Source organism: Anser anser (genome assembly GCF_964211835.1).
Source record: "Anser anser genome assembly, chromosome: 2".
NCBI lineage: Eukaryota > Metazoa > Chordata > Aves > Anseriformes > Anatidae > Anser > Anser anser.
Window position 1 is genome coordinate 152576663 of NC_139721.1, and position 23192 is coordinate 152599854.

General features: G+C 37.9%; 1 protein-coding gene across 3 annotated transcripts in view; it reads left to right on the forward strand.

Annotated features, from left to right (window-relative positions):
* ESYT2 (extended synaptotagmin 2) overlaps nucleotides 1-23192 on the forward strand; it is an 84625-nt gene that overhangs the window by 25724 nt on the left and 35709 nt on the right. For all 3 annotated transcript variants that reach the window (XM_083823696.1, XM_083823697.1, XM_083823698.1), the window contains exons 2-6: nucleotides 2423-2464; nucleotides 3348-3482; nucleotides 4637-4713; nucleotides 10407-10479; nucleotides 11336-11425. In XM_083823696.1, coding sequence (XP_083679822.1) covers nucleotides 2423-2464; nucleotides 3348-3482; nucleotides 4637-4713; nucleotides 10407-10479; nucleotides 11336-11425 — 417 coding nt within the window. The remainder of the gene's footprint in view (nucleotides 1-2422; nucleotides 2465-3347; nucleotides 3483-4636; nucleotides 4714-10406; nucleotides 10480-11335; nucleotides 11426-23192) is intronic.

A 23192-nucleotide genomic window follows, 5' to 3' on the forward strand; every position in this document is an offset into this window, starting at 1 on the left:
ATACGTAATATTTATTTTATAGTTGATTATTGATACTTGTGACTTACGCTGAGAGCAGTTCACGATTCTTTCCAGAAGAATGCTGGAACCTAATGGTATCTGACTTTCTTGTCAATGCTTGCCTTTAGTGACATCTATGTGGATATGTAGATATTATGTAGGTACTCTCTTGCACAGTACTAAGAATTAAATCTAAGGCATCAATATTATTCTTTGCACTTTACAACTCACAGTTTGTTACCCTTTAACATGTGCAACTGCAGGTGTAAACTGGGTTTATATAGTCCTAACCTAAGCAGTAGGAGCACAATGGGTGTGACACGCTAAAGGACAAGTAAATATTAATATGTCAAAAATTAAGAGTCGAGCCTTGTTAAGGTGTAACAAAGCCTGTAATGTAGATAAAAAAAATTCCAAAATAATAATTTTGTGTAAGTGGCCTCTTGGTTCTTTCCGAGCCTGTTATTTTCTGTAATTCAGGACAGAAAGCAAAGGGTGCTTGGTGGGTGCAAGAGGGAGATGCTGCTGCCTCTGTCAGTGCATTCAGGTGCATTGAGTGTCAGCTGTGTGCCTAGCATCCTTTGTGTGGCTTATGCTTTAACGAATTTATACCTTAAATCTGGGCAGCAAATCAGAATGAATTACATGTGGTGGTCCAACATCATGCTTCAGAGATGAGTAATTACTGCGAATTAGCACATTTTCTGTCTGCAGATTCAGCAGGCAAATGTTTTAGGAAAAAGACCAAAATGTTGCTTATTAGCACTAGGTCTGGCATAGTGCTGGTTCTTTTCCTTCCTTTGACTTTTTGGCCACTGGAAGCAACTTGAGAATCCTGGGAGATAAAAAATTGGGCATAAGCTTCATTCAGCTGTAATTTCATGTACATATGGTAACCAAGTCGTTGAAAATGTGAAAATGTAAAGTACTTTTCTAAGAAAGCAAAAAACACCCTCTAAATACAGACTTCTGACATCCTACTCACCATAATTTTCTAGGAAATTAATTCTAAATAAAAACTATGATAATATGGGTCTGAAACCACTCAATTTTTAATAATTAATTATTTTTGTCATTACTAAGTGATAGAATTTCTTATAAAAATAAATCCTGCTGAGGATTGTTGCAGTCAGAAGCAGATGCTGTTGATCATTCTTGTGCCACTTGTAGTGGGTTTGGTAGATCTGTGATACACTTGTAAAAAGTTGTTTAGAAAAATAACTGACAATATTGATTCAGGGTCTAGTCCTCCAGCGGAGCTAAAATGTGTGTGGTTAGTAGAAATTAAGGAGTGCTGTGAAGATAACTTGAGCATACTCAAGAATATGGTGATGCTCATCATTAATGCAAGAATTCAATAAAAATCTAACACAAATCATTAAGGGGGCTTGCTTTCAAATTCTGGTCGTTTAAAATACAGTTTTAGAAGTGTATATCTAATTCGCTGTTCTCATTTGAGATGTATATATAATAAAAATAACCAGTAGGCATTGCTGTTAAAACCAGTAGTACAGTCTGTTATGCTATGAAGAGATTAAGAGTTTGCAGATCAGCTGAGACATTGCTTCACAAAAGTTGGTAGATGTAGGTCACAGTTTTTTCATGTGTTCAGGGGCATTTTGTGCTTCAGAAGTGTGATCTGCATCCTGTCGTTGAAGCTGTTCACAGCTTAAAAAAAAAAAAAGCATAGGTCTGCTTCAGCTGAACTACTTCAATTTTTTACCTGTCTTTTGTATGTGGAGTATGTAAGGCTACTAACCATGCTTTCCTTCTGTGTCTGGAAAGCTGCAGCTATTTTTCCAGCTTTTAATTGGCATTTTCCTGTTGTATCGGGTACTTTCATCTACTAATATATCATCATATATATCATCATTCTCTTGTTTCTTGCTGACTTCTGCAGTTGCTTAAAAAAATAAGTTGTTGAAAATGTGTTTTGAAGGGCTATTGATGGAACTTAAATCCATATACCTGAGCTTCAGCTTCACTGAATAAATATTTCTGGTCATAATTTATTGATATTGCAAAAGATCTGGAACAAATGAAAGAAGTGCAGGCAAAATTCTTGCAGTCATGTATGTCATGTTAGAAACCCTTGAAACATGAGAGGTAAATTTTGTTGACATCTTGCACTAGCTGTGTCAGCTATGCTTATTTTTTTTTTTTAATTTGTAGTGTTAAAGCAATACTTTATTCCAGATGTCACTATTAAATACATTCTTGGACTTGCACTTCTGTAGTTTAGATATGAGTTCATATTTTATTTCATTGAATTCTAGTATTTTTGTCAAGAATGCTCAGTACGTAACGTGTTGTTTGCTTGTATATATTACTCATATGGAGATCACTAAGCTTTTCTGTATTATAAATGATTAACTAAAACATTTTTTATATTTGTATTAATTTTTCTTTTTTTTTTTTTTAGGTCCATTTTCCAGATACAGAGAGAGCAGAATGGCTCAACAAGGTAAGGGTAGTAATTAGCATTACTTAAAAAAACAACAACAACAAAAAACATAGTGGAGGAGATGGGAGGATTTGAGTTTAAAAAAAAAAAAAACACAACATGGAAGAATCGAAGAACAGGATGGTTTTTAACTTTTTATGCTCTTTGTGCATTTGAAGTTTGTAGTTGGTGATCCAGTCAGCCACAAGAAAGAATCATGATAGATTACGTCTATTTTCATGATGTTGAGATTACGTATGATTTTTGGACAATGACTTTAGATGACATTAAAATAATGACGGCTATAATTGCGTGGAAGTCATACCAGCTGTAAACACAGTTTTTTATATTCTCTTTGTCTGGGATGCTTTCCAGTTACTGTAGAATCCTGACCTACAATCTAAAAATAAACCAATTTTGCAGTTTTGATTTGTAACTGTAATAATAGAAGGTACAGATCTATGTACCTTGGGTATTTTAAAATATTTTTCATTCAAAGAGCAAAGAAGAACAAGTAAATTAGAAAATAGCAAATAATGCAAATAGACTTAACCCTCATCACCCTTCTCTCTAGTGTTCAGCATGTGCAGACTGCATTGAATTAATGTGATAAAAGACGAAATTTCTCAATATTACTTTCTTTCCTCCTCCTGTGGTTGATTTGTGCAGGTGTGTAAAATACACAATAATTGAGATGAGAAGTCCAGAAAGCTTTCTTGTCTGTTAAGTGTATGTAAATGTATGTAAAAAGTTACCACTTCTTATGTCTGTAATGAACCGTCTAGAGATCTGGTATGTTCAAAACTTTATACATTTCTTAACATATGCCTTTAAAATTATTTTTGATCATGTTGGAAGTTGTATTCAATGTAGTTTTTTCTTTTTTCTTTTTTTTATTTCTTAGACTGTAAAGCAGATGTGGCCTTTTATCTGCCAATTTATTGAGAAGCTCTTCCGGGAGACCATAGAACCAGCAGTAAGAGGAGCAAACAACCACCTCAGCACCTTTAGTTTTACAAAGATTGATATTGGTCATCAGGTCAGTTTCTGCTGAAGTTTTTTAAGAGGTTCTACTTAATGTACCATGTTCATGTATCTTGTTTAAATCTACAAAAAAACACTTCTCAAGGACACTGGGTGGTAAGCCTGATTCTGGTTTCTGTTGTAATGTTAAAATAAAAATGTGTTAGGCTTTTTTTAACACTGTTCAGGTTTTGGGGTTCTTTTCCTTGCTGTCTCTCCTGTAGAAATCTGCTGGAGGACAGGTGGGAAGACTCAATGTAAAGTAATTCCTAGTCATGTGGAGTACATAACAACGTGATTTTAATACTGTTCATGTAATGCTTTACATTAAGCGAGCAGGAAACACTATCCTTTTCTTATCAGATGATCCAAGTGCAGTTACCTTGTCTTTTAACAAATTCGTTTTTCAGCATGTGATGTATGGAGTCCAGTCACAAGGCTGCTGGCTCAGCTTTTCCCAGGGCTGCATAGAACAATTTCAGGGAACAGATAGGTGTGTTCACCTGCTGTTCGTTCCCATGAAAGAAAGGGTCATGGTGTATAACTCTCACATGCCTGCAGAAGAGCCTGTTTGACCAGTCCAAGCTAAGAATAAGTTAACGTTATTTGCAATAGGTTGGGCACTACTTATTCTTACCTGCGTGGACCAAAATTTTACTTTCTGAGATTATTTAAAAAAAAAAAAAGGCGCACAAAGTACTTTACATGCTATCTTTTTGTGGAGATTATGGACTATTTTCCATCCGTTCTGACCAGATTCCCCTAAGGAGTAGTTGTTTTAGTTGCACGGGGAGGTGACAAATTGCATTGTCTGAGAGTGTCAGATGTGCTCCAGTATAGAGAAATAAGATGTGTATTGACTTGGGGGGAGGGGAGGAGCATAGAAACTTGATATTAAATCTTTGGTAAATCTTGAAATCTAGCGGTCTAAACCTAGTCTAATTGCCAGAAGGGTTGTGATTGAGCGGATGCTTTTGATTGTTTTGAGCTGAACTAATAGAATTGCTTCTTTAATAATGCTTAATGCCTTTTAATAATGCTTGTAGTAAATGTCTAACTTGTTTACCTTTGGACATGAATATTTGTATATTCACCTTTATTTCTAATTTAAGAGTTTGATATGATGTATACAGCAGAAGCGTCCAACTTTGATTTGCTTCGTTGTTTCAGCCGCTGAGGATAAATGGTGTAAAAGTGTACACTGAAAATGTGGACAAAAGGCAGATCATTTTGGATCTTCAAATCAGGTAGCCTTTATTTTCATATTACAGCTGTGTCCATGCTTTAGAATATGTGCCTTGTTTGATTGGACAGTTATGCTGGGGTGAGAGGAAAATAATTGCTTTGGTGCACAAATATAGTTACCTCTAATTGATTGCATATGAATGGAGGAAGGAACTGCATGCTGTAAATAGAATTAATCTGAGGGAAGTAGTGTATCAACTCAGTGTGTGACTGCATCACTAAACTAACATTGTTTAATTAAAAACAAAACAAAACAAAACTTTCCAGAGCTAAAGCATGATCTTTTTTTTTTTTTAAATGCATTAAAACTTTGTCATCGGGTTTAGTCTAATCTAAAATTTCAGTTATAAGATGTTTAGGTATTTTTGTCTTTCCTCAGTTACTTAGATTCTTTATAAACACACTATCAGATAAACAGAATGATAGTAACTTGTGCTCATACCACCAACTGAAGTAAATCTATGTATTATATAATGCTCAGCAGCTTCAGGTTTCTTTGCCCTTTCCTCGTGACCCCTTTTATATAGGTTTATAAATAGATCTAGCCAATGCTTGCCAAAGTCTTTCTCAACACTGTATCTGCAGTTACAGAGTTTTTTCAGAGCATGCTCAGTGAATCCAGTAGCATTTGTGTATTTAGTAGTCATAGAAAAATCGTACAGTGACTACTTTTGCCTTTTTGTAGCACGTGGAAAGGCCAGGTTTGTCAGTCACTGATGATCCATCCAACAGAAGCCTTCTGCGTTTCTTGCTGCTTCCCTGGCAGTAACCAGCAGGACAATTGGGCCTCTCAGCCCGTTTTCCAAAATCAGTTCTGAACTTTGAACTTGGTTATTCTTAATTTTGAAATATTTATCTAAATCCCAACTATGTTGAAGATTCTAGGCTTCTTTATCTAAGATGGGCCTCAGAGTGTTAAGAGAAGATCTAAAGTGGCTGCTGCATACTTTCCTGGGTTTTAGAGTTGGGAGGCTGACGACCTCAGCAAGCAAGGGCCAATGTCTTTATTGAGTTGAATCACTTTGTATCTGTAGGAAGAAGAGAGCTATCCACATCAGGGCTAGGTGGTGTTGGACAAAATACAAGCAGGACTTTTTCTAGAGAGTCTTTCACTGGATGGATGCTGCTAGTACTAAAAGAGAAAATCTCTTCAGTTTCCTCTTTGCTAAATATTTGTAAAAATGAAATTTCAGGATCACATTTGCAAAGGAGCACTTTGCTCTTATCTTACTAACGTTCAAAATGTGTCAAAGCTCATGTTAAAATTTAAAAGTCTAGTTTCTGGTGACAACGATGTGTAAGGGGAAAAATCTTAACTACTTGAACAAAGATAAATTCTGAATAAATTGTTAATAAAATAGAATAAATAGAAATTTTACATTTGCTTACCTACATGAATGTAGTAAACACTTGGGGGAAGATAAAGGTTTCAAATCAATAAAAAATAAGATAAACTCTGTCCAATTAAATGTAAATAGTAGTAGAGAAGGCCAAAAACAATTGAGAGATTGAGGAAATTCTTAGTAATAGCATACAGGTGAGTTTTGTCACCTTCTTGTAGCACAAAAACTAGAGGTACCGAAAGAAAGTTTTAGGCTGCAGATTTAAACACACAATTATTATTTTTTTTCAATGACATTCTTGAATGGAGAAATTTGCTACCGTTGCATTGGCAGAAGACAAAAGTAAAAATGGGTTCAGTAGACTTTCTAAAAATAATGAAGATAGTCCAAAACACAGAATCACAGATCACTGTAATCTGGGAAACAGTCTTAGTGCTATTCTTAGTTGTCAGATTTTTTTTTTTTTTTTCCCTCTGGATATCTCCTGTTGACTACATTGACCACATAAAGTAGGCTTTGCTTCTGGTCTGATTGAGTACAGCTGTTCGTGTATTCATACACTACTGTCCTCATTAAATAGTAATCTATCTTTGTGATCTGTGCAGGGGTCACAAATATTTCTCAGATATTATGATCTGAATGTATAGAATTTGCTTACTAAATGAGTCTTCAACTTGCATGCTATGTTACAGTGGAATATTCTGTACTACGTTGACTGTTGATGGACCCAGCCAAGTATCTTAGCAGATAAAATCATATTTAACTTTATTACAGGGTTGAAAGTTGTTGACTTTGTATCCTCAACTGCAGTTTATTATTCTTTTACTTCAGTTAGTAGCCATGTTATTGTGGATTTTTCAAAGGAACATACTAATACCCAGTCTTCATTATACAAATAACTTGAGTTCACCTTTCTGCTCTCTCTAATGTGTTGTTACATAATTATATATAAATTGTTTAAAATGGTGAATTAAAAATTATAAACCTATTTTTAAACTGTACAGTCACACTACATTCTTTCTGTCATGATGTGGTCTATCAGTTCCCCAAACTCTGGACACTTAGAATAGTCTGAAATAAATTCCAATGTTGCACGTTACAAGAATTTTTTGGAACTATTGTTTATTTCTGTTTAAAGGCTTGATAAGATTGCATTTGTTTGAATTCACATAGACAGCATCATCTCACATGGAGTGCAGGAGACTGCAGATGCTTTTGAATAAAAGATGTCATGAATGCAGTAACTCTTCCCTTCATTTTCCTTTGATTGCACCTTGTGGCTATTGGTTGTCGGGGGAAAGGGGCAGGGGTCCTACCCTCCTGCTTATGCTGTGAGAGTAATTTGTTTTATCTTGAGTTGATCTTTAAGCCATGAAGAGAGCAACTCCATTTTCTTCATTATTTCCCAGACGTTTCCATAATGAGATTTCACCAGACTCCTAAAAACGTCTGAACGGTTTTTCACTGTACAAGTTAGGTCTTCTGGAAAATAAGAAGCCTTTTGAGAATTCAAAATTAATACAGTTCTGCAACTAGCATACCTTACATGACAATCCTGTATTGGTAGCCCCTTCTTGCTAATGGTTGATATTCCTGTGCACCATAGAAAGGAAGAGATTTCAAACTTGAAAATGTAGTTCAGTAGAGCTATTCAGCATATGAAGTCCCACCAGCATTAATTTGTAACCTCTGCAAATACTATTTTTTAAAAAAAAGTTTCCACGGTTAAGTTATAAAGCTAACCAATTCAGATTTCAGGACTGAAGTGTATCAGTTCTAGGATTTCTCAAGCAATTGATCTTGATGCAGCTTTTAATAATATGACACTGTTTTCCATGCTTTTGTTTATAGCTGTTTGGGCTTCTAAGGATAAGCTTGGAAGAACAGTAAACTACCTACCTGTTTTTATTAGCAGATATCAGATTAAAAAACATAATAATAAAAATCTATCCAATTACTACTCGAACAAATTGAGGAATAGTAGTGCTAGAAGATTGAATTAAAGCTCAAAAGGGAATAGGAAGTCTTGCAGTTGCTCCAAGAGACAAAAGTTTAACTTGCAGAAGCCTTGCTTCTACTGCAGGATCTGGAACAAGGTGCCCTGTAGAGGAAAAATCTCTTTTCAACAGTGTCTGCCCTTGCTTAAGCTGCTTTATCTCCTCTCTTAGTTCCTTATTTCATTTTCTTTAATTAGGCAGTCTATTCAGGAAGCTTTTCAGATTTCATTTATCCTTTCCTTATAACCCATATCTTCATAGGTAGCCTTCTTCTCCAGCCAGTAGGTATGACTCCTAGTTTGTTCTTATTGTCTCTCTGTAGAATCATTGACAATACTAATTTCCTTGTGAAATGCCACGAGCTATCATCCTAAATTCCTTGTTAAATCTCAGAACTAGTTTTGTTTTTAGACCCAATATGGCTCACTGTGGTGGTTTTACCTGGCTGGGCAGCTGAACTCTACCACAACCTTTCTCTCACTCCCCTTCCTTAAAGGGAAAGGGGGAGAAAATATTATTAAAAATGGGGTCAAGGGGTGAGATAAGGACAGGGAGATCACTCAGCAATTATTGTCACAGGGAAAACAGACTCATGTAGGGAAATTAATATAATGTATTGCCTGTAACTAGCAGACTAGAACAGTGAGAACCAAAAGAAAACCAGAAACACCTATCCCCATCCACCTTGTTCACCTTCCTCTCCCCTGGCTGGTGGCCCAGGGGTTGCGGTCAGTCCCTGAGGCTTCATCCCTGCTGCTCCCTCACGGTCCCTCTCTGCCCCTGCTCCACGCAGGGTCCCTCCCACGGGATGCCGTCCTTCCCCAACTGAGCCTGCGGGGGCTGCCCACAGGCAGCAGCTCTCCAAGACCTGCTCCCACACGGCTCCGTACCACGGGGTCCGTCCCCCAGGAGCAAACTGCTCCAGCACGGGTCCCCCACGGGCGGCAGCTCCCCCCAGACCCCCTGCTCCTGCGGGGGCTCCTCTCCACGGGCTGCAGCTCCGGCCCGGGGCCTGCTCCTGCGGGGGCTCTCCATGGGCCGCAGCCTCCTCCAGGCCACATCCACCTGCTCCACCGGGGGCTCCTCCACGGGCTGCAGCGTGGAGATCTGCTCCGTGTGGGACCCGTGGGCTGCAGGGGGACAGCCTGCTCCACCAGGGGCCTCTCCACAGGCCGCAGGGGAACTTGTGCTGCGTGCCTGGAGCACCTCCTGCCCTCCTGCTGCACTCACCTTGGGGGCTGGGTCTCACTCCTCTCTCCCAGCTGCTGTGGTACAGTTTTTTTTTCCCTTTCTTCAATCTGCTCTCACAGAGCTGCAAACAGTTTTGCTTACTGGCTCAGCTCTAGCCTAGCCACTGACAGGTCCCTTTGGAGCCGACTGGAGCTGGCTCTGATCTAATGTTGGGCAGCTGCTGGGCCCTACTCACAGAGGCCACCCCTGCAGCCCCATGCTACCAAACCCGTGCCATGTAAACCCAATACACTCACAGCATGTGCAGTTCTGGAGAAGATTCGCTCTTCTAGGAGAAGATTCACTCAGCTCTCTGCTGATACACGTTTGACCTGTATGGAGCTTCAGGGAATGCAGCAGCTAAAATCTGAGTCTGTGTTCTGTGCAGTTAATTTTTCAGCCTTATCACATGGGCAAAATAGATGGGGATTTTATGATCTTCTACAAATCTCTCTGATATATAGGCCAGCATGTACACAGTCTTAATCCTCTGACCCAGTAAGTGGTGCCCCCCAAAATGGGATGCAAAAACTCTTCAAGGGAAAATTTTCATTGTTTTCTTGTTTCCTTCCCTCTCCTTTCAGAAAGGGCTTGATTCTGTTTTGGCTTAAACCTTGCTCGGTGAATTCATCCAGCTCAGCATGCCCAGCTTATTGAATTTCTAAATATGACTGTTATAGCAAGTCTTTGAATAATTCAGACAACTTTTGATTTGTAGCAAAATAACAACCTCTGTATAGTGCTTCTCATGATTACACTGCATGAAAGTGGGTTTAGGAGCACATAGTGTCAATGAGCCTTTTATAATAGCTTTCCTAAAATGGAATATGAATTGTGCGTCTGTTATTTCCCCAAAATAAGGCTACACCTGTGTTTTGTCATGTGCATCCTTCTGGAGATGATAGCATACTTCTTTGTGTTAATTACTGAGTGTTTTGATGATAGCGGTGATGTTTTGAGGGGCATTTTTTTTTTTTTTTACTGTCTTTATGTTTTAATGTTTACACGTATTTTTTGTGTAGACAGATGCAAAGTATTGCTATATGCAGAGTAAAACTAACACTTGCAGTTTAGTCTATAAAAATGAAATGTTCTCCACGTTTTTTGTTTCTTTTTTTTTTTTAGTTTCGTTGGAAACTGTGAAATTGACTTGGAGATCAAGAGATACTTCTGCAGAGCTGGCGTGAAAAGTATACAGGTGAAGTTCAATATTTTTCTTTTTTATTTTGATAGCCAGTCATCACTGAATTGTCGTTTGCTGATGAAATCATTTACACATTGCCAAATTACACCACTAATTGTGTAATTTTGTTGCTTAATTTTTTTTTTCATGATTGCATAATATTGATATTATGTAAACTTCAGTAACATGACTTAGCTGAAAGGGTACATTCAGATATAGAGCTGTTTTAAATCAGTACCATTTTCTGCTGGAGAAGATAGACATAATTTCACATGAAGCCAGTGCAAGTGTACGTGTGAGATATAGGTTCATGAGGGGGGTTTGTGTACCTTAAAACTCTTTTTTATTTAATATCTCAGTGTTAGATGTGATTATTAGTTTTAGGTATGGGCGCTCCTACCTTTTGATAATGTTTCACAAGTTTCCTCAAATTTCTGGTGACAGATCTCTCTAACATGGAGGAAAAAAAAGTATGATTTTTTTTGTCTTGAGATACCTATAAGCATGTACCTACTTTTCTTCTAACACGTATGGATTCTACTGTTTTGTTTGGTACCATATTTGTTTATGTTGAACTATATAATTAATCTACTTCATACTTTTAGCAAAATTACTACTGACATGACATAGTATCATGTAGATGAATGAAACGATCTGTAAGTCCAACTCTTTAGTGCCTGTGTAAATTTTTTTTTTATTTGGATGACATGATGATACAAATACATATATACACAGATAGATAGATATCAAGAATTCTTCCATACTCAGGAACTTCATGAATTGGGAGTGTGAGCATTGCCAGTGAAAAGATTTTGTTTAAAGCTCAAACTAAAGTAAATTCTATTGCCTTTTTTTTCCTCCCATCCTCTAGATCCATGGTACTATGAGAGTTATCCTGGAACCACTAATTGGAGACATGCCCCTAATTGGAGCACTATCACTTTTTTTCCTTAGGAAACCTGTAAGTACTATTATCTCTGTTTCTAGTCTTTTTAGATTGTTGATGATAATAGTCAGTAAACGATGAAGAATTAAGCAGCAAAAGGAAACAACTTGGGAAATCACTATTATTTGGTTGAACTTAGTTTCTCAGAAAAATAGTGCAACACATTTTATGAATGCTAGAAGAAAAGGTGAATAATAATTACTTTGAAATTATGAAACGTGTTGTGTCAGAGCTGTCAAATTTTCCTTACAAGCCTTATGATTAAGAGGAGAGCAATGGATACTGTCTAGGTGATTTGTAAGAAAGCTTTTGATGCTGTTTCCCCTGGCAGTCTGCTAGAGAGCATGGTCTGTGTTAAAATTCCACAAGATTTGTGCAGTTGTTTGGAAAACTGTGGCAGTACTACTCACCCCAAATTAAAGTCAGAGTGGATGTATTGAGATTACCTACTCTGCTGATTAAAGTTTTTATGTTAGATAGCAGGTAAGTGATTTCCATTACATTTACCAGAGACCCAAGTATGAGAACAGGTGAAGCACAGAGATAGAATTGGCATCCAAGTCAATCATGACAGTAGCAGAATTTGGAGGGGGAGAATATGTCACATAATTCAGTTGGAAGAAGTGCTGGGCCAAAGTGCCTGTTGGAGCAGGAATAATAGCCAAAGCTGCGCCAGCGGTGTCTTGCTGGTATGAAGATGGCATAGCTAGACCAGGATGTGTAAACAAGAGGAGAGCCTGCAAGACATGTTCTGTTTCAGGTATGGCATTTCAACAAAGATATTAACCAACTGGAGAGTATCCAAAGTAGGGAGGTGAGAATTAAGTTGATTGTCAAGGACAGACCAAAAGAACGGGAATTATTTAGTTTAGAGAAGACTGAGGAGAACATATTCTTAAAAAATGTGAAGGGCTGTTATAATAAAGCAGCACACAATGCTTTCTGCATATCCATGGCAGATAGGATAACAAATAATTGCAGCAAGAAAGATTCAGAATGGACAAGTGGAATGAGAGAAAGTCTGAGTGGCTAGTGAGGGACTGCAGTAGGCTGCCTAGAGATATTTTGAATCTCTGATGTCTTTTAAGAACAGACTGGATATGCATCCATTAGGACTGACATAAGTATAGCTCTTAACCCTTCACAAGGTTCTGACAAGGATGTCCTCCTTCAGCCTTTTGGCAGTACTTTGCCTGATGCAGCCCAGAATACTGTTAGCTTTCTTTGTTGCAAGGGCATGTTGTTCAACTCTGTGTCCACCAGGAACCACAGGTCCTTTTCTGTCAGGCTGCTTTTACCTGGGTGGTCCCCAGCACGGTGCATAGGGCTGTTCTTCCCCAGGTTCAGAACTTTGTACTTTTCCTTGTTGAACTTCATGAGACTCCTGTCAGCCTATTTCTCCAGCCCATCGAGGACCCTCTGGGTAGTAGCACAACACTCTGGTGTGTCCGCCATCCTCCCCAGTTTTGTGCCATCTGCAAAACTTGCTGAGGATATGCCCTGCCCCATCGTCCAGATTGCTAATGACGATGTTAAACAGGACTAGACCCAGAATTGACCCCTCAGGTACATTGCTAGTTACTGGCCTCTGATTAGACTTTGAGTCACTGATCGCCACCCTCCAGACCTGGCTGTTCAGCCAGTTTTTATCCCACCTCGCTGTCTCCTCATACATCAACAGCTTGTCTATGAGGATGTTATGAGAGACAGTGTCAAAGGCCTTACAGAAGCCAAGATGGGCAATATCCACTGCTCTCTCCTCATCCATCCGGTTGGTCTGTTCATTGTAGAAGCTTATCAGGTTGGTCAAGCGTGACTTCCCCTCGGTGAATCCATGCTGACTGCTGATGATTTTCTTCTCTTTCACGTGCCTGGAAATGGCTTCTAGGTCTACCTGCTCCAGCCATACAACAACCTCGTTTCAGAAAAATGTAAAGGAGTGTATAATGCACATTGCACGTTTGCTGGGAGAAAATCCTTTGATATTGCATATATGTGTGTGTAAGGCAGTTTCAGTGATTTGAACTTTGATACTCCTTTTAATAGGTACCAGTAAGAGGGGTTAACAGCAAATAGGAACATAATGGAAATTCTTATTATATACAGACTTCTTTAAAGAAAATAATTGTTTCCATCTATGATTCAGAAGTATACATTCCATTGGAAGCTTTTGTGTCTCAGATATGTTCTAATTACACTGTAAAAGTCATGTCAACATTTAACAATTTCAGACTATGCCAGGTCATACGTTGCAAGTATATGGGTTTAGGCACTTTGAAACAGTCTCTGATCATCTTGGTTTTCTCATCAGTCTGCAACTCTGGAAAGTTGATTCAGTTTTCAAGGTGTCAAGGGATGTGTGTGTATTCTTTACTTGAATAGCATCAGAAAGCATGCTATTAGAGTCTTCAGTGAAATCCCATTCTTTTAACAATTATTTTGAGCAGATGTCCTATGGTAAATTTTTGCTGACTCAGTGGAAAGATGGGCTTCTGAGAGTGTTCATGTATGGTATAACGAGACCTTCTAGTGCTGGTTGCTTCTTTCATGTGGCTTGTTTCATCTCTGTAGCGAAACCATGTTTGCTTGGGTAGGGGGAATATAGACTTAAGTCTCAGTAAAACATGTACAATAGGAAATGGTTTGCAGATAATTTAGTGAGCTCTTTCGCAGAAGTGAAGTACTTCATGCCAAACTGATAAAAACATCATTGCTCTTATTTGGAGAGAATTGGGCACCAAATTTCAATTTCCACACATTTCTTTGAAGTGGGTCTAAACATTAGGGAGACGTCTGCTTAGTTTTGTCTCATTTTTATCCTCTGACATGAGTAGTATGGGTTTAGGGCATCTGTTAATGTTCATGTTTACATTGGCAAACTAAGCAGGGCCATGACAAGGATTTGAACGCTGCATTACAACAGTCTGCACTTTGTAATCCTTAGCATTTTATTCCCCTGCTCTTATTTTGCTGCTCCTTGCTTTTATTTTGCTGTTTAGTGCTCTCCCAAACAACTTCCAGACTCAGTACAGCGCACAGTTTGTTACAGGGACTTGCAGATAGGCAAGTTAAATGCAAACAGTCTTTTCTGGGGGAGCAGGGAGAAGAGTTTAGCTGTGTGGACACAGGCTTTATTTCTTATCTATGGGGTTAAGAATGGTCCATGACCTGTTCTTAATGTTGTCGATGTGGCTTGTGTCATCTCTCTGTTCTGTTTTGACTTCACCGAGACGGAAGCCAGCGTGCGCTCCTCCTGCAGACAGAAGCCTTTCTCCTGGCACACTCCGTGCCTGAGCCATGACAATATTATTACGTATTATGTCTGGACTACTTCCTTAGGGTATGCCCTGCAGCTATTGCTTCTTTCTTGCTTTCTAGGGGAGAGGTAGGAAAACTCGCGTAGTAGCATAGCCCTACTGGACAGGGAGGAAGAGATCGGCAACAGGTGTGCTTGTTGTCCCAGGCGGTTCCTAATATTTCCTCTGTTTCCCACTCTCAGCATCATCGTCCAATAGCTTTTGTCCTAACCTTTCATTCCTGCTACTTTCAGGACCTCTCCAGTTGCATTTTTAGCTGCAGTAAATGTTTCCATCCCTCATCCATTCTAAGGTCTACACAATTGCTAAGTGCTCATCTCAATCAACCTGCAACTAAGCCAGTAAACCGAAAATATAGCAAATGAAACACCTCTCATTTGTCGTCAGTAGCTTGCTGAACAAGTGACTTTAGGAAAAACTTTGTTAGAAGTAATTTTGTCTTTAGTCCTATCCCCATCCCACCTTAACAGGGGTCTGGTTGACTTAGTGGTACAAAAAAGGATGGGAAATAGACTAAACTATTAAAATTAAAAAGCACCTCACCCGCATCACTCCCCCCCTCCAAAAAAAAAAGTTACAAAATTATTGAAGTATTTTTCACCCTACTTCCATTTAAAAACTAAGCTTGGTGGTCAAGTTCCAAGCAAACCGAAAGTACAGAAAATGCATCTGGAAGCATGTTATTCCATAGTTTTAGGTTATACACAGCTCTTTAGTTTTTTTCCCAAGCAGACTTCTTTCCCCACTCCAGTGTACTTTCTTGGTATTTGTTTTTCTGACTTCTGTAGAAAAATGTAAAATAGTGCTTATTATAGCAGTACCCAAATTCTGTCACCTTACTAGAGAGCAAGTGGCTGCAGCCAAGAAAAGCTTTTCTTCAGTTTTCCTGTTAGGAGAGATGAGGAATTAGTTGGCAGCTAGCCGGAGATTTTGTTCTCATATTTTCCAGTCCAAAGTAACTGGCAACAATTCCACTTGCTCTGTATCATCTGTTTGCTGGCCTTAATGACTATATAAGGCAACACTGCCTAAATTAATAGTTCTGAACATGCTTGTTTAATGAGTTTGCCAGTCTCATATTTCCAAATAATTCACGGGGCTTTTGATGCTGCAAGAGTTATTTATTACTTTGCATAAACTTTTAAAATACTGTATTTTGCTCTTGTTTTTGCAAAGGTACTAAAAGTTTCATCAGCTTATAAAGCATTCCCAAATTTGTAAGACATCTCAAGAGAGAGAAATATGTGCATTCCTAATGTTTTGAAGTTTTCTTTTAAATCTGTGAGCTTCAGTGCTAGAGAAGTTAGCGCTGTGTAAATGGCTAAGGTCTTTCACAAGGTCTTTTTCATGGCTTCTCATTATGTTAGTACAATGTATACTTACCATATGTTCTGTTTCTCAAAGTGTAGTTATCGTTCAGCTTCAGAACAAATTATCACATAGTTAATTAATCTGAATTTTTTGTTCATTTATAGAAAAGTATATGGTTTTTACAGCTGTACTGTGAATTGGTAATTTTCAAAAGCTTGTTCAGTGACACACTTAATATTGAAAACCAGTCCAGAACCAGTCCTTTTCTCTTTAAAAAAAAAAAAAAAAACAAACCCACCTTCTAGCCACACCCCACCCTCTCCCTCCCCCAAAAAACCACTATGACCAACAACAACAAAAAAAAAAAGCACAGCAAATCATAATACTATTGTTCTAAATAAAGGATGGAAAGTAAGATGCCTTCCAGGAAAAGTGGGCAATTATTCCAAAGCACTTATTTTTATATTCACACTTTGCCCTTCACTTGCTGAATCAAGCTGTGCTCTACACTCTTTACAGATTCATTCTGTCCTTTAGTTGTGCTTTATTTAATATTGTTTTAGTTTCATTTATTATTGGCTGTCTTTGGAAAATTCAGTGCTGGATGTGAGTTTCAAAATCATCAGTAAAGATGAAAATTAGACTCTAAAGGAATCCTTGCATCAAAAATTACTCTCTAGTGAAATGCCTGGAGAAAAAAAATGAAGTGGTTATGTGGAATACAGAAGAATATTGTTTGGTTTGCTCTCAGTTGATCAAAAAACAAAAAAGCCTTCAGAATGTATAGGACTACGGATATCTTTGCTTTTTAACCTCTTTTAAAGGGCCTTGTGGAACACCTGGATAAATTCTGGAGTGTAGGTACTGCTACAATATATATATATGTTTTTTAATTACTCATGTTACTCTTGATTATAAAGTGAAAATCATTTGCTCTGTTACATTGAATGCTTATAATTTGCTATAACATTTTTTTTTTAATTTGAAAGGCTGTGGGATGGTTTCAGGACTGTTTTAAATAAACAAATGTTGCTGCTTCCACAATACCTTAGTCTCCTCTCCCTATGCCCTCCTTCCTTTCCGTGTTAGTGTCTTCCTTTTACCAGTGTTGAAACTTCTGATCCTGAAGGAAGCTGGCTCAGGGAGGTAAGCACGCAGAATATTAAGCACAGCAAGAAGTGACTAGTTTCTTTTCTGTGTCTTTTAGCATCTTGAGCTGGCTCACTAAGGAGTCAGTGTGCCCATACTGTGTGAGGGTATGAGCAGAAATGCAGGAGTGGTAGAAGGATAGAAAACCGTACAAAGGAGAGGCAATCAGCTTGAACTGTAACTTCAAGTAGATGACACTAAGAAGAATAGCAAGGTGTATAGGATTCTCGTGGGACCAACCATGAAGCTTCTTTTGGTTACTTTCATTCAAACTTACCTGCCGTCTTCCCCCCACTATACACCTTATCTGTGTAGTTATTCTCTTGCTTAAATCTTCAGGCAGTTGCAACTGAAAAACTACTGCTGGTAAACACGGTTCCTGTGCAAAGATACACATCTGTTTCTTAGAACAATGATGAAAACCAGTGTAATTTCCACTTCGTGACATTGTACGATCTAGCCATGCTTGAGAGACTGGGTTTATCATCTGTTTACTGTCTGCTGAGGAAATGCACTGGGGAATGTCATTTATTAAATTATTACAGTAATATTGCAGTTTTGCAGTATAGAAGTTGTGGGCTGTGTTCTGTTACAGCAGACAAATTTTACTGTATTCCTGCATGACCATTCGCAAATAATAGAAGAGGGCATGTTACTTCCCTTCTTATAATAAATTTCTGAGAAAAAATACAACTTAGCACTGGAGCTGTATCACTGGCAGGGCTGAAATTTGCTCTGTGGAAATCTTCCTCTTCCATAACTTGACTGGCAGGAAGTTTTCCATCAGCATTTTAAAATACTTTGTGGCTTTTCTTCTGAGAATTAGTAGTGCTTTTGGCAGCCAATAAAGCCACAACTCTGGCAGTGTTTAGAGGCTTCCTTTTGTACTGCAATGAGCTATTGCAATGGCACTGTATATTCTATATTCCAGTACGTTTGTTTCAATTTGTAAAGGCTGTTGGTCTTCACTTTGTTTTAGGAGGATTGTTCTATTACCATTTGTTTAAACGTCTATGAACATCAGAACTATTCTTGTCTGTTACTTACACACCCTGGCACTTGTTCTGTGTTGCATACAACTAATTTAGGGATTTATCAAACTTACTAATGTAGTAGCAGATTGGTGTAGGGCTTTATGTTTTTTTACTGTGACATCTGCATGTGTTTTTTTAAACATAATTTAAATTTGCATTGTTTTGCTTTATCAACCCTAAGGTATGCACCGTGCACATTAGATGCCCCTGAACTCCTTCACAGTCTCCTGAAATAGCAAAAGTAGCAAATTCTTTTGTTCCGTTTTTTCCAGTTCTTTTTACTGTCACTTTTCCAGATGATTAATAAGCATTACGTGTAACCAACTCATCCCATCTCTCACATATAGAGAATATCTGGGAACTTTCCATTTCTGTTTTCTGAAAGCTGTCTCTGGAATAGGCTTTGGAAGCTTTCCACTTTTCGTGGTGCTTCTGCCCCTGTGTGTTACGCAGGTGAATTCCCAAACTAGTCGGTTTGAGGGCTTCTTGCCCCCACACCAAGGATGCTTTAAAGACTCAAATACTGCAGATAGATGTCAGGAAGGAAAACAAAGGAAAATTCAGTAAATATTTGGAACTCATAGCTTATGATGGGATTTCTACTCTGTTATATGGTATATGACATGGTTATGCATGATGTCCAGTTTTGGTTGAATGTTTGATTAATAAATTCTAAAATTATATAACCAATTGATCAGACCTTAAGTCAGTCAGGGTTTTAAGGTGCACCAAAAACAGTTCTAACCATTGAGTTTTCTTAAAACACAAAATAGGTGGGGTACTTTTCAAATAGATCCCAGCTTTAATATTGAGTCAGTCAACTAGTAAAGTTTAAAAACTTGCTAGGAGCATTTTTCCATCTGGGGTCCTTGCCACCTTGCAAGAAGGGAGGAGAAGCTGTCAGAACACTGCCCTGTCCCCGCAGCATCTCACTCCCTCCTCAGGCCTCCCACCACTCCCTGTGCATCTCTGCTGAGCAGGGAGAGATGTCGTTTCTGACTACTGACAAGGTGCTGCCTCGATTGGACATCCAGGGCCCAGTATGGAGCACCTGGCAGCCTTTCTTTGCTTTGTCTCCTCTGCCCTCCTGGGCAGCTGCACTCTAAAATCATCACATAAATAGTCCTTCATTTGTGGTACGAAAATTTGGTTGGACCAAATCAGCATTTAAATGTAGACATGTTTTGTTAATGAAATACCAGTTGCAATAAAAAAGTCACCTAACCCTATGAGTACACGTACATCTAATCAGTTTGTTGGACAGACGTTGGACAATCACTGGTTCCCTACATAAGGATTTTATGTCCCTTTTCTTTTCCTCCAGCTTGTGTAATAAAACATTTACATGAATAAGAGGGATTTGTGTCTTGGTACGAGTGTACTTTCAGGTGTGTTGCATTAGTCTTCAGTATAGTCTAGATAAGACAAATTTCTGGGATTTCATGGAAGAAACATTTTTTCCCCACTGCTGTGAGCTGAGGAAGAATTGAAAGAAGTTTGAGTAACATGACAAATGTGCTCACTAATTGGAAACCTGAATGGCTGTCTGAAATCCTGCCCTAGGCCGGTTTGCTGTCTGGTAGCAGTCTGTCTGTTTGCAACGCATCTCACCTCTCTGTCGCAGCGAGTTATGGAAAGACACCACACTGTTTCTGGCTCCTGGCAGAGTTTCACCCGGTGACAAACTCTGCACGCAGTCTTTCCAGTGCCCTGCTCATTCTGCTGCAGCGAACCAGCTGGCATCCCTTGAATTTAGCTAAACCAAGAGAATTATGCGTTGCTTAAAGTACTGACAGAGAAGGAAATTATATTGCTCAGCTACTTTGGACACTTACAGGCCAGACGTTTTTCTGTTTAAGTATGGATTTTTCTGTATACAGTACTTCATAAGACGATTGATAACTAGCAGTCTTCCTTGCTCCCTTTTCTTCCACAGGGCACTTTAGGTTAGTGACGATCCTTTAACTTGCTACTAGAACCACAAGTTTTAAGGGTTCTTCTTCCTCTCCCACGAGTTACGGGATGGTACTGCTCAAAATGTAGAATGAAAAGCCTTGCTTGGCTGTGACTGGAAGGCCTTCATCATGCATACCAAGCACTGCAGTAAATTTGACTACTTCTTTCTCCACTGGGTATTTCTGTTGTCAGTGCTCATCTGTGTAGTACTGCAGATAACAGCTTCTTTGCTTGAATTTTGTGTTGCTTTTTGGAAAGCTCTTCTTTTTGTACATTACAAAATGTGTATCTTATGCTGGAGCCTGATTATGTTTGGAAGGCAAAAGTGTAAACCAAGGTTTTGAGAGGAATTAACATGAAGGAAAATCAAACAAACAAAATGCATCTGTCACTAATAGCTGTAGATTAAGACCAGAGAGCTTGTTTTACTACAGTGATGTCAGGTGTATTTCCAATTACTGCTGGTCTCTTCAGGTAGAACTGGAAAGGAAGCACAGCATTGGGAAATGTAGCAAGTCTTGTCCACAAGTGGAATTTACCTTCAAAGCCCAAATAGTTAAAGCTTGATTTATGCCAGGAGTTTGAAGGCTTATATCCCTTCCAAAACATTTCATGGCTTAAGATTTATTTGCAAAGCTCTTCTATTAATCCTATAAAGTGCTTAACCTTAGTAATGTTTTTGACTTTCTTAGCCCCAGCTTTGAGTGGAAAATGAATTGTCTTCAACATTTTGGAAACTGACCTGATTTTTGCTTTTTGTAGTTGTTCCTGTACAATGAAAGGATGAATAGAAGTTTCTGATTAACACTTACTGCTATTCTTCTCTAAATGCCCACTATTATTAGCAATAGTTTTTCAGTTTCTTTATGTGTTTAAATTTCACATGCTTCATGGCTTAATGGCAGCTAAGAACTAATGACATTGAACTGGTAGCAGTGCTTTTGAGAAGAGGTGTGTAATAATCAAACTATTGATAATGAGGTTGTACCGTAGGAATGATTATGTTTTATATGCTATGATGCAACCTTACAGAATGCTTTTTAGTCATACTAATTGAAAATCTTTCCATTCTCAGTGATATCTGTTAGGTTCTTTATTTTGTTCCGAGCAGTGGCTGTTAATACAGAGAGCACTGTTATACACGTTTCAGCCTAATGTAGGAGATGTTTCTCACTGCTGAATTTCAGCATGCATTATGTTGCTCAATTCAGTTAAGCTTCTTTAGGTGACAGTGAGGAGTTTTGCCTTGTTAACTGCTGTATGCAAATGCCAAATGAAGCATGAAAAAAATGAAAAGGAAATGCAAGGAATTTCTATTTATTCTGAAAATATCAGTATGTAAAGCTGTTAAATGTGTGATGCAGGTACAAGCATTTAAGAATAAAGGACTACTTTATGGTGTGTATTTTCCTTCTACTTTGCTTATGAATAATTAAAAAAAACAAAAGGAATGAATCTTGTAACAAAATGGATTCCTTGTCTTAAAACAGTATAACATCGTTTCTTCCAGAGTCTTGCTACACTGCATAAATCTTCTAAGTGAGACATAATGTAATGTTAAATAATTAAGGAGTAGCCATCTAACGTTAATTGTTTATACTGTGGAGATGAGCAAATAGATGATAACTGATTACCCTGTGTTAAGAGGTATTCCAACCTATAAGTAAAGACACTTGTAATTAAAATTTCTAGTGTCCAAAAATTATTTTATCACAGAACTTTTTTTGGAAAGCTACCTATTACCATCTGCTCATGCAATTTGGTCAGTAGTTTGTATTATGTTCAGACAATATCTTTCCTCATAATGTTATTTCATTTACCTCTACTGGTGTGTGCGTCTGCAAGCATGAACTTGGAAGTTCAGGTTTATATTAGATAATATCTGATATTATGTTTTTGCTTTGTCCTGCAAGATAATTACCATACACAGAAACAAGTAAATAAGTGAGAGGATGTCTTTGGAGCATACTAGTTATAAAGACAAAAATAACTTAATTATGAAATGTAATTACCACCAGGCAAATAAAATTTCTCAAATTCAATTTCTCCAATGGTGTATTTCTCTAGTGATGTAACAGCTAAAAAATAAGTGATACTGGCAAATAATGCATTTTTTTAATTTACTTTTTAGCACAATATCTTTTTGATGAAACTTGCAAAATGTGGCTTTAGAAATTTCTTAAAAATGGACCTAAGCTTTTATAGTAGCATTGATTCTGCAGTATCTTATTAGAAAGCTCCTGTTATTTCTAAAGCTACAGAACTCAAAGGAAGAATGTTACTCATAGTAGAGCAGTGTCTAACATTTCTGTTCTCTATACTGCTTCTATTTTACTGTGGATACTTTGGGAAAGTGTTTTTGGGGTTTGAAGCAGAACGATAAAAATGTGTTGTTTTTTTAATTGCTATCTCACTTTCATAATTTTTGTATCTGTTGAGATATTGAATATAGCTCCTGGGCAAAAATCACTATAGGAAATGGATGGGTAAAGGAAATACTTCATAATTGGGAAGGGAAAAAGGGAGGACAGAAAGGCCCATTTTGTTTCTCGTACCCCATAATTAAATACATACATCTGGCAGAAATTTCTTGTTTACTGCATTTTAACCCACACAATATAAAATTATGTGAAGAAAGAAAATGAATTGAATAGAACTTAATAATGAAATTTTGCTGTCATTTTGAGAGCTGTTCCCTTCTGTCTGATTATGTAATGACAGAATGAAAAATGGATTTGACATTCATTCTTTTGCAGTCTGGGAAACTTGAAGGGTTTAGAAAAATTGCATTTAACGGAAGCAGATAGATAAACTGCAATGATCTGGATAAACTTGTAGTTATTTAGTTCTAAGTGCCTTGGTTTCTAAATGTTAAACTAAGTCTCATTTTAGTTGATGGAGGAAGAGTAAAAGCTTCTTTGGATCATTCCCCAGAGGTTAAGGTAGATGTCTATATTAGAGAAGTCCTCTTTCTGTCTCTCTCTTGACTACACAGAGATGCGAGAGTGTAATATG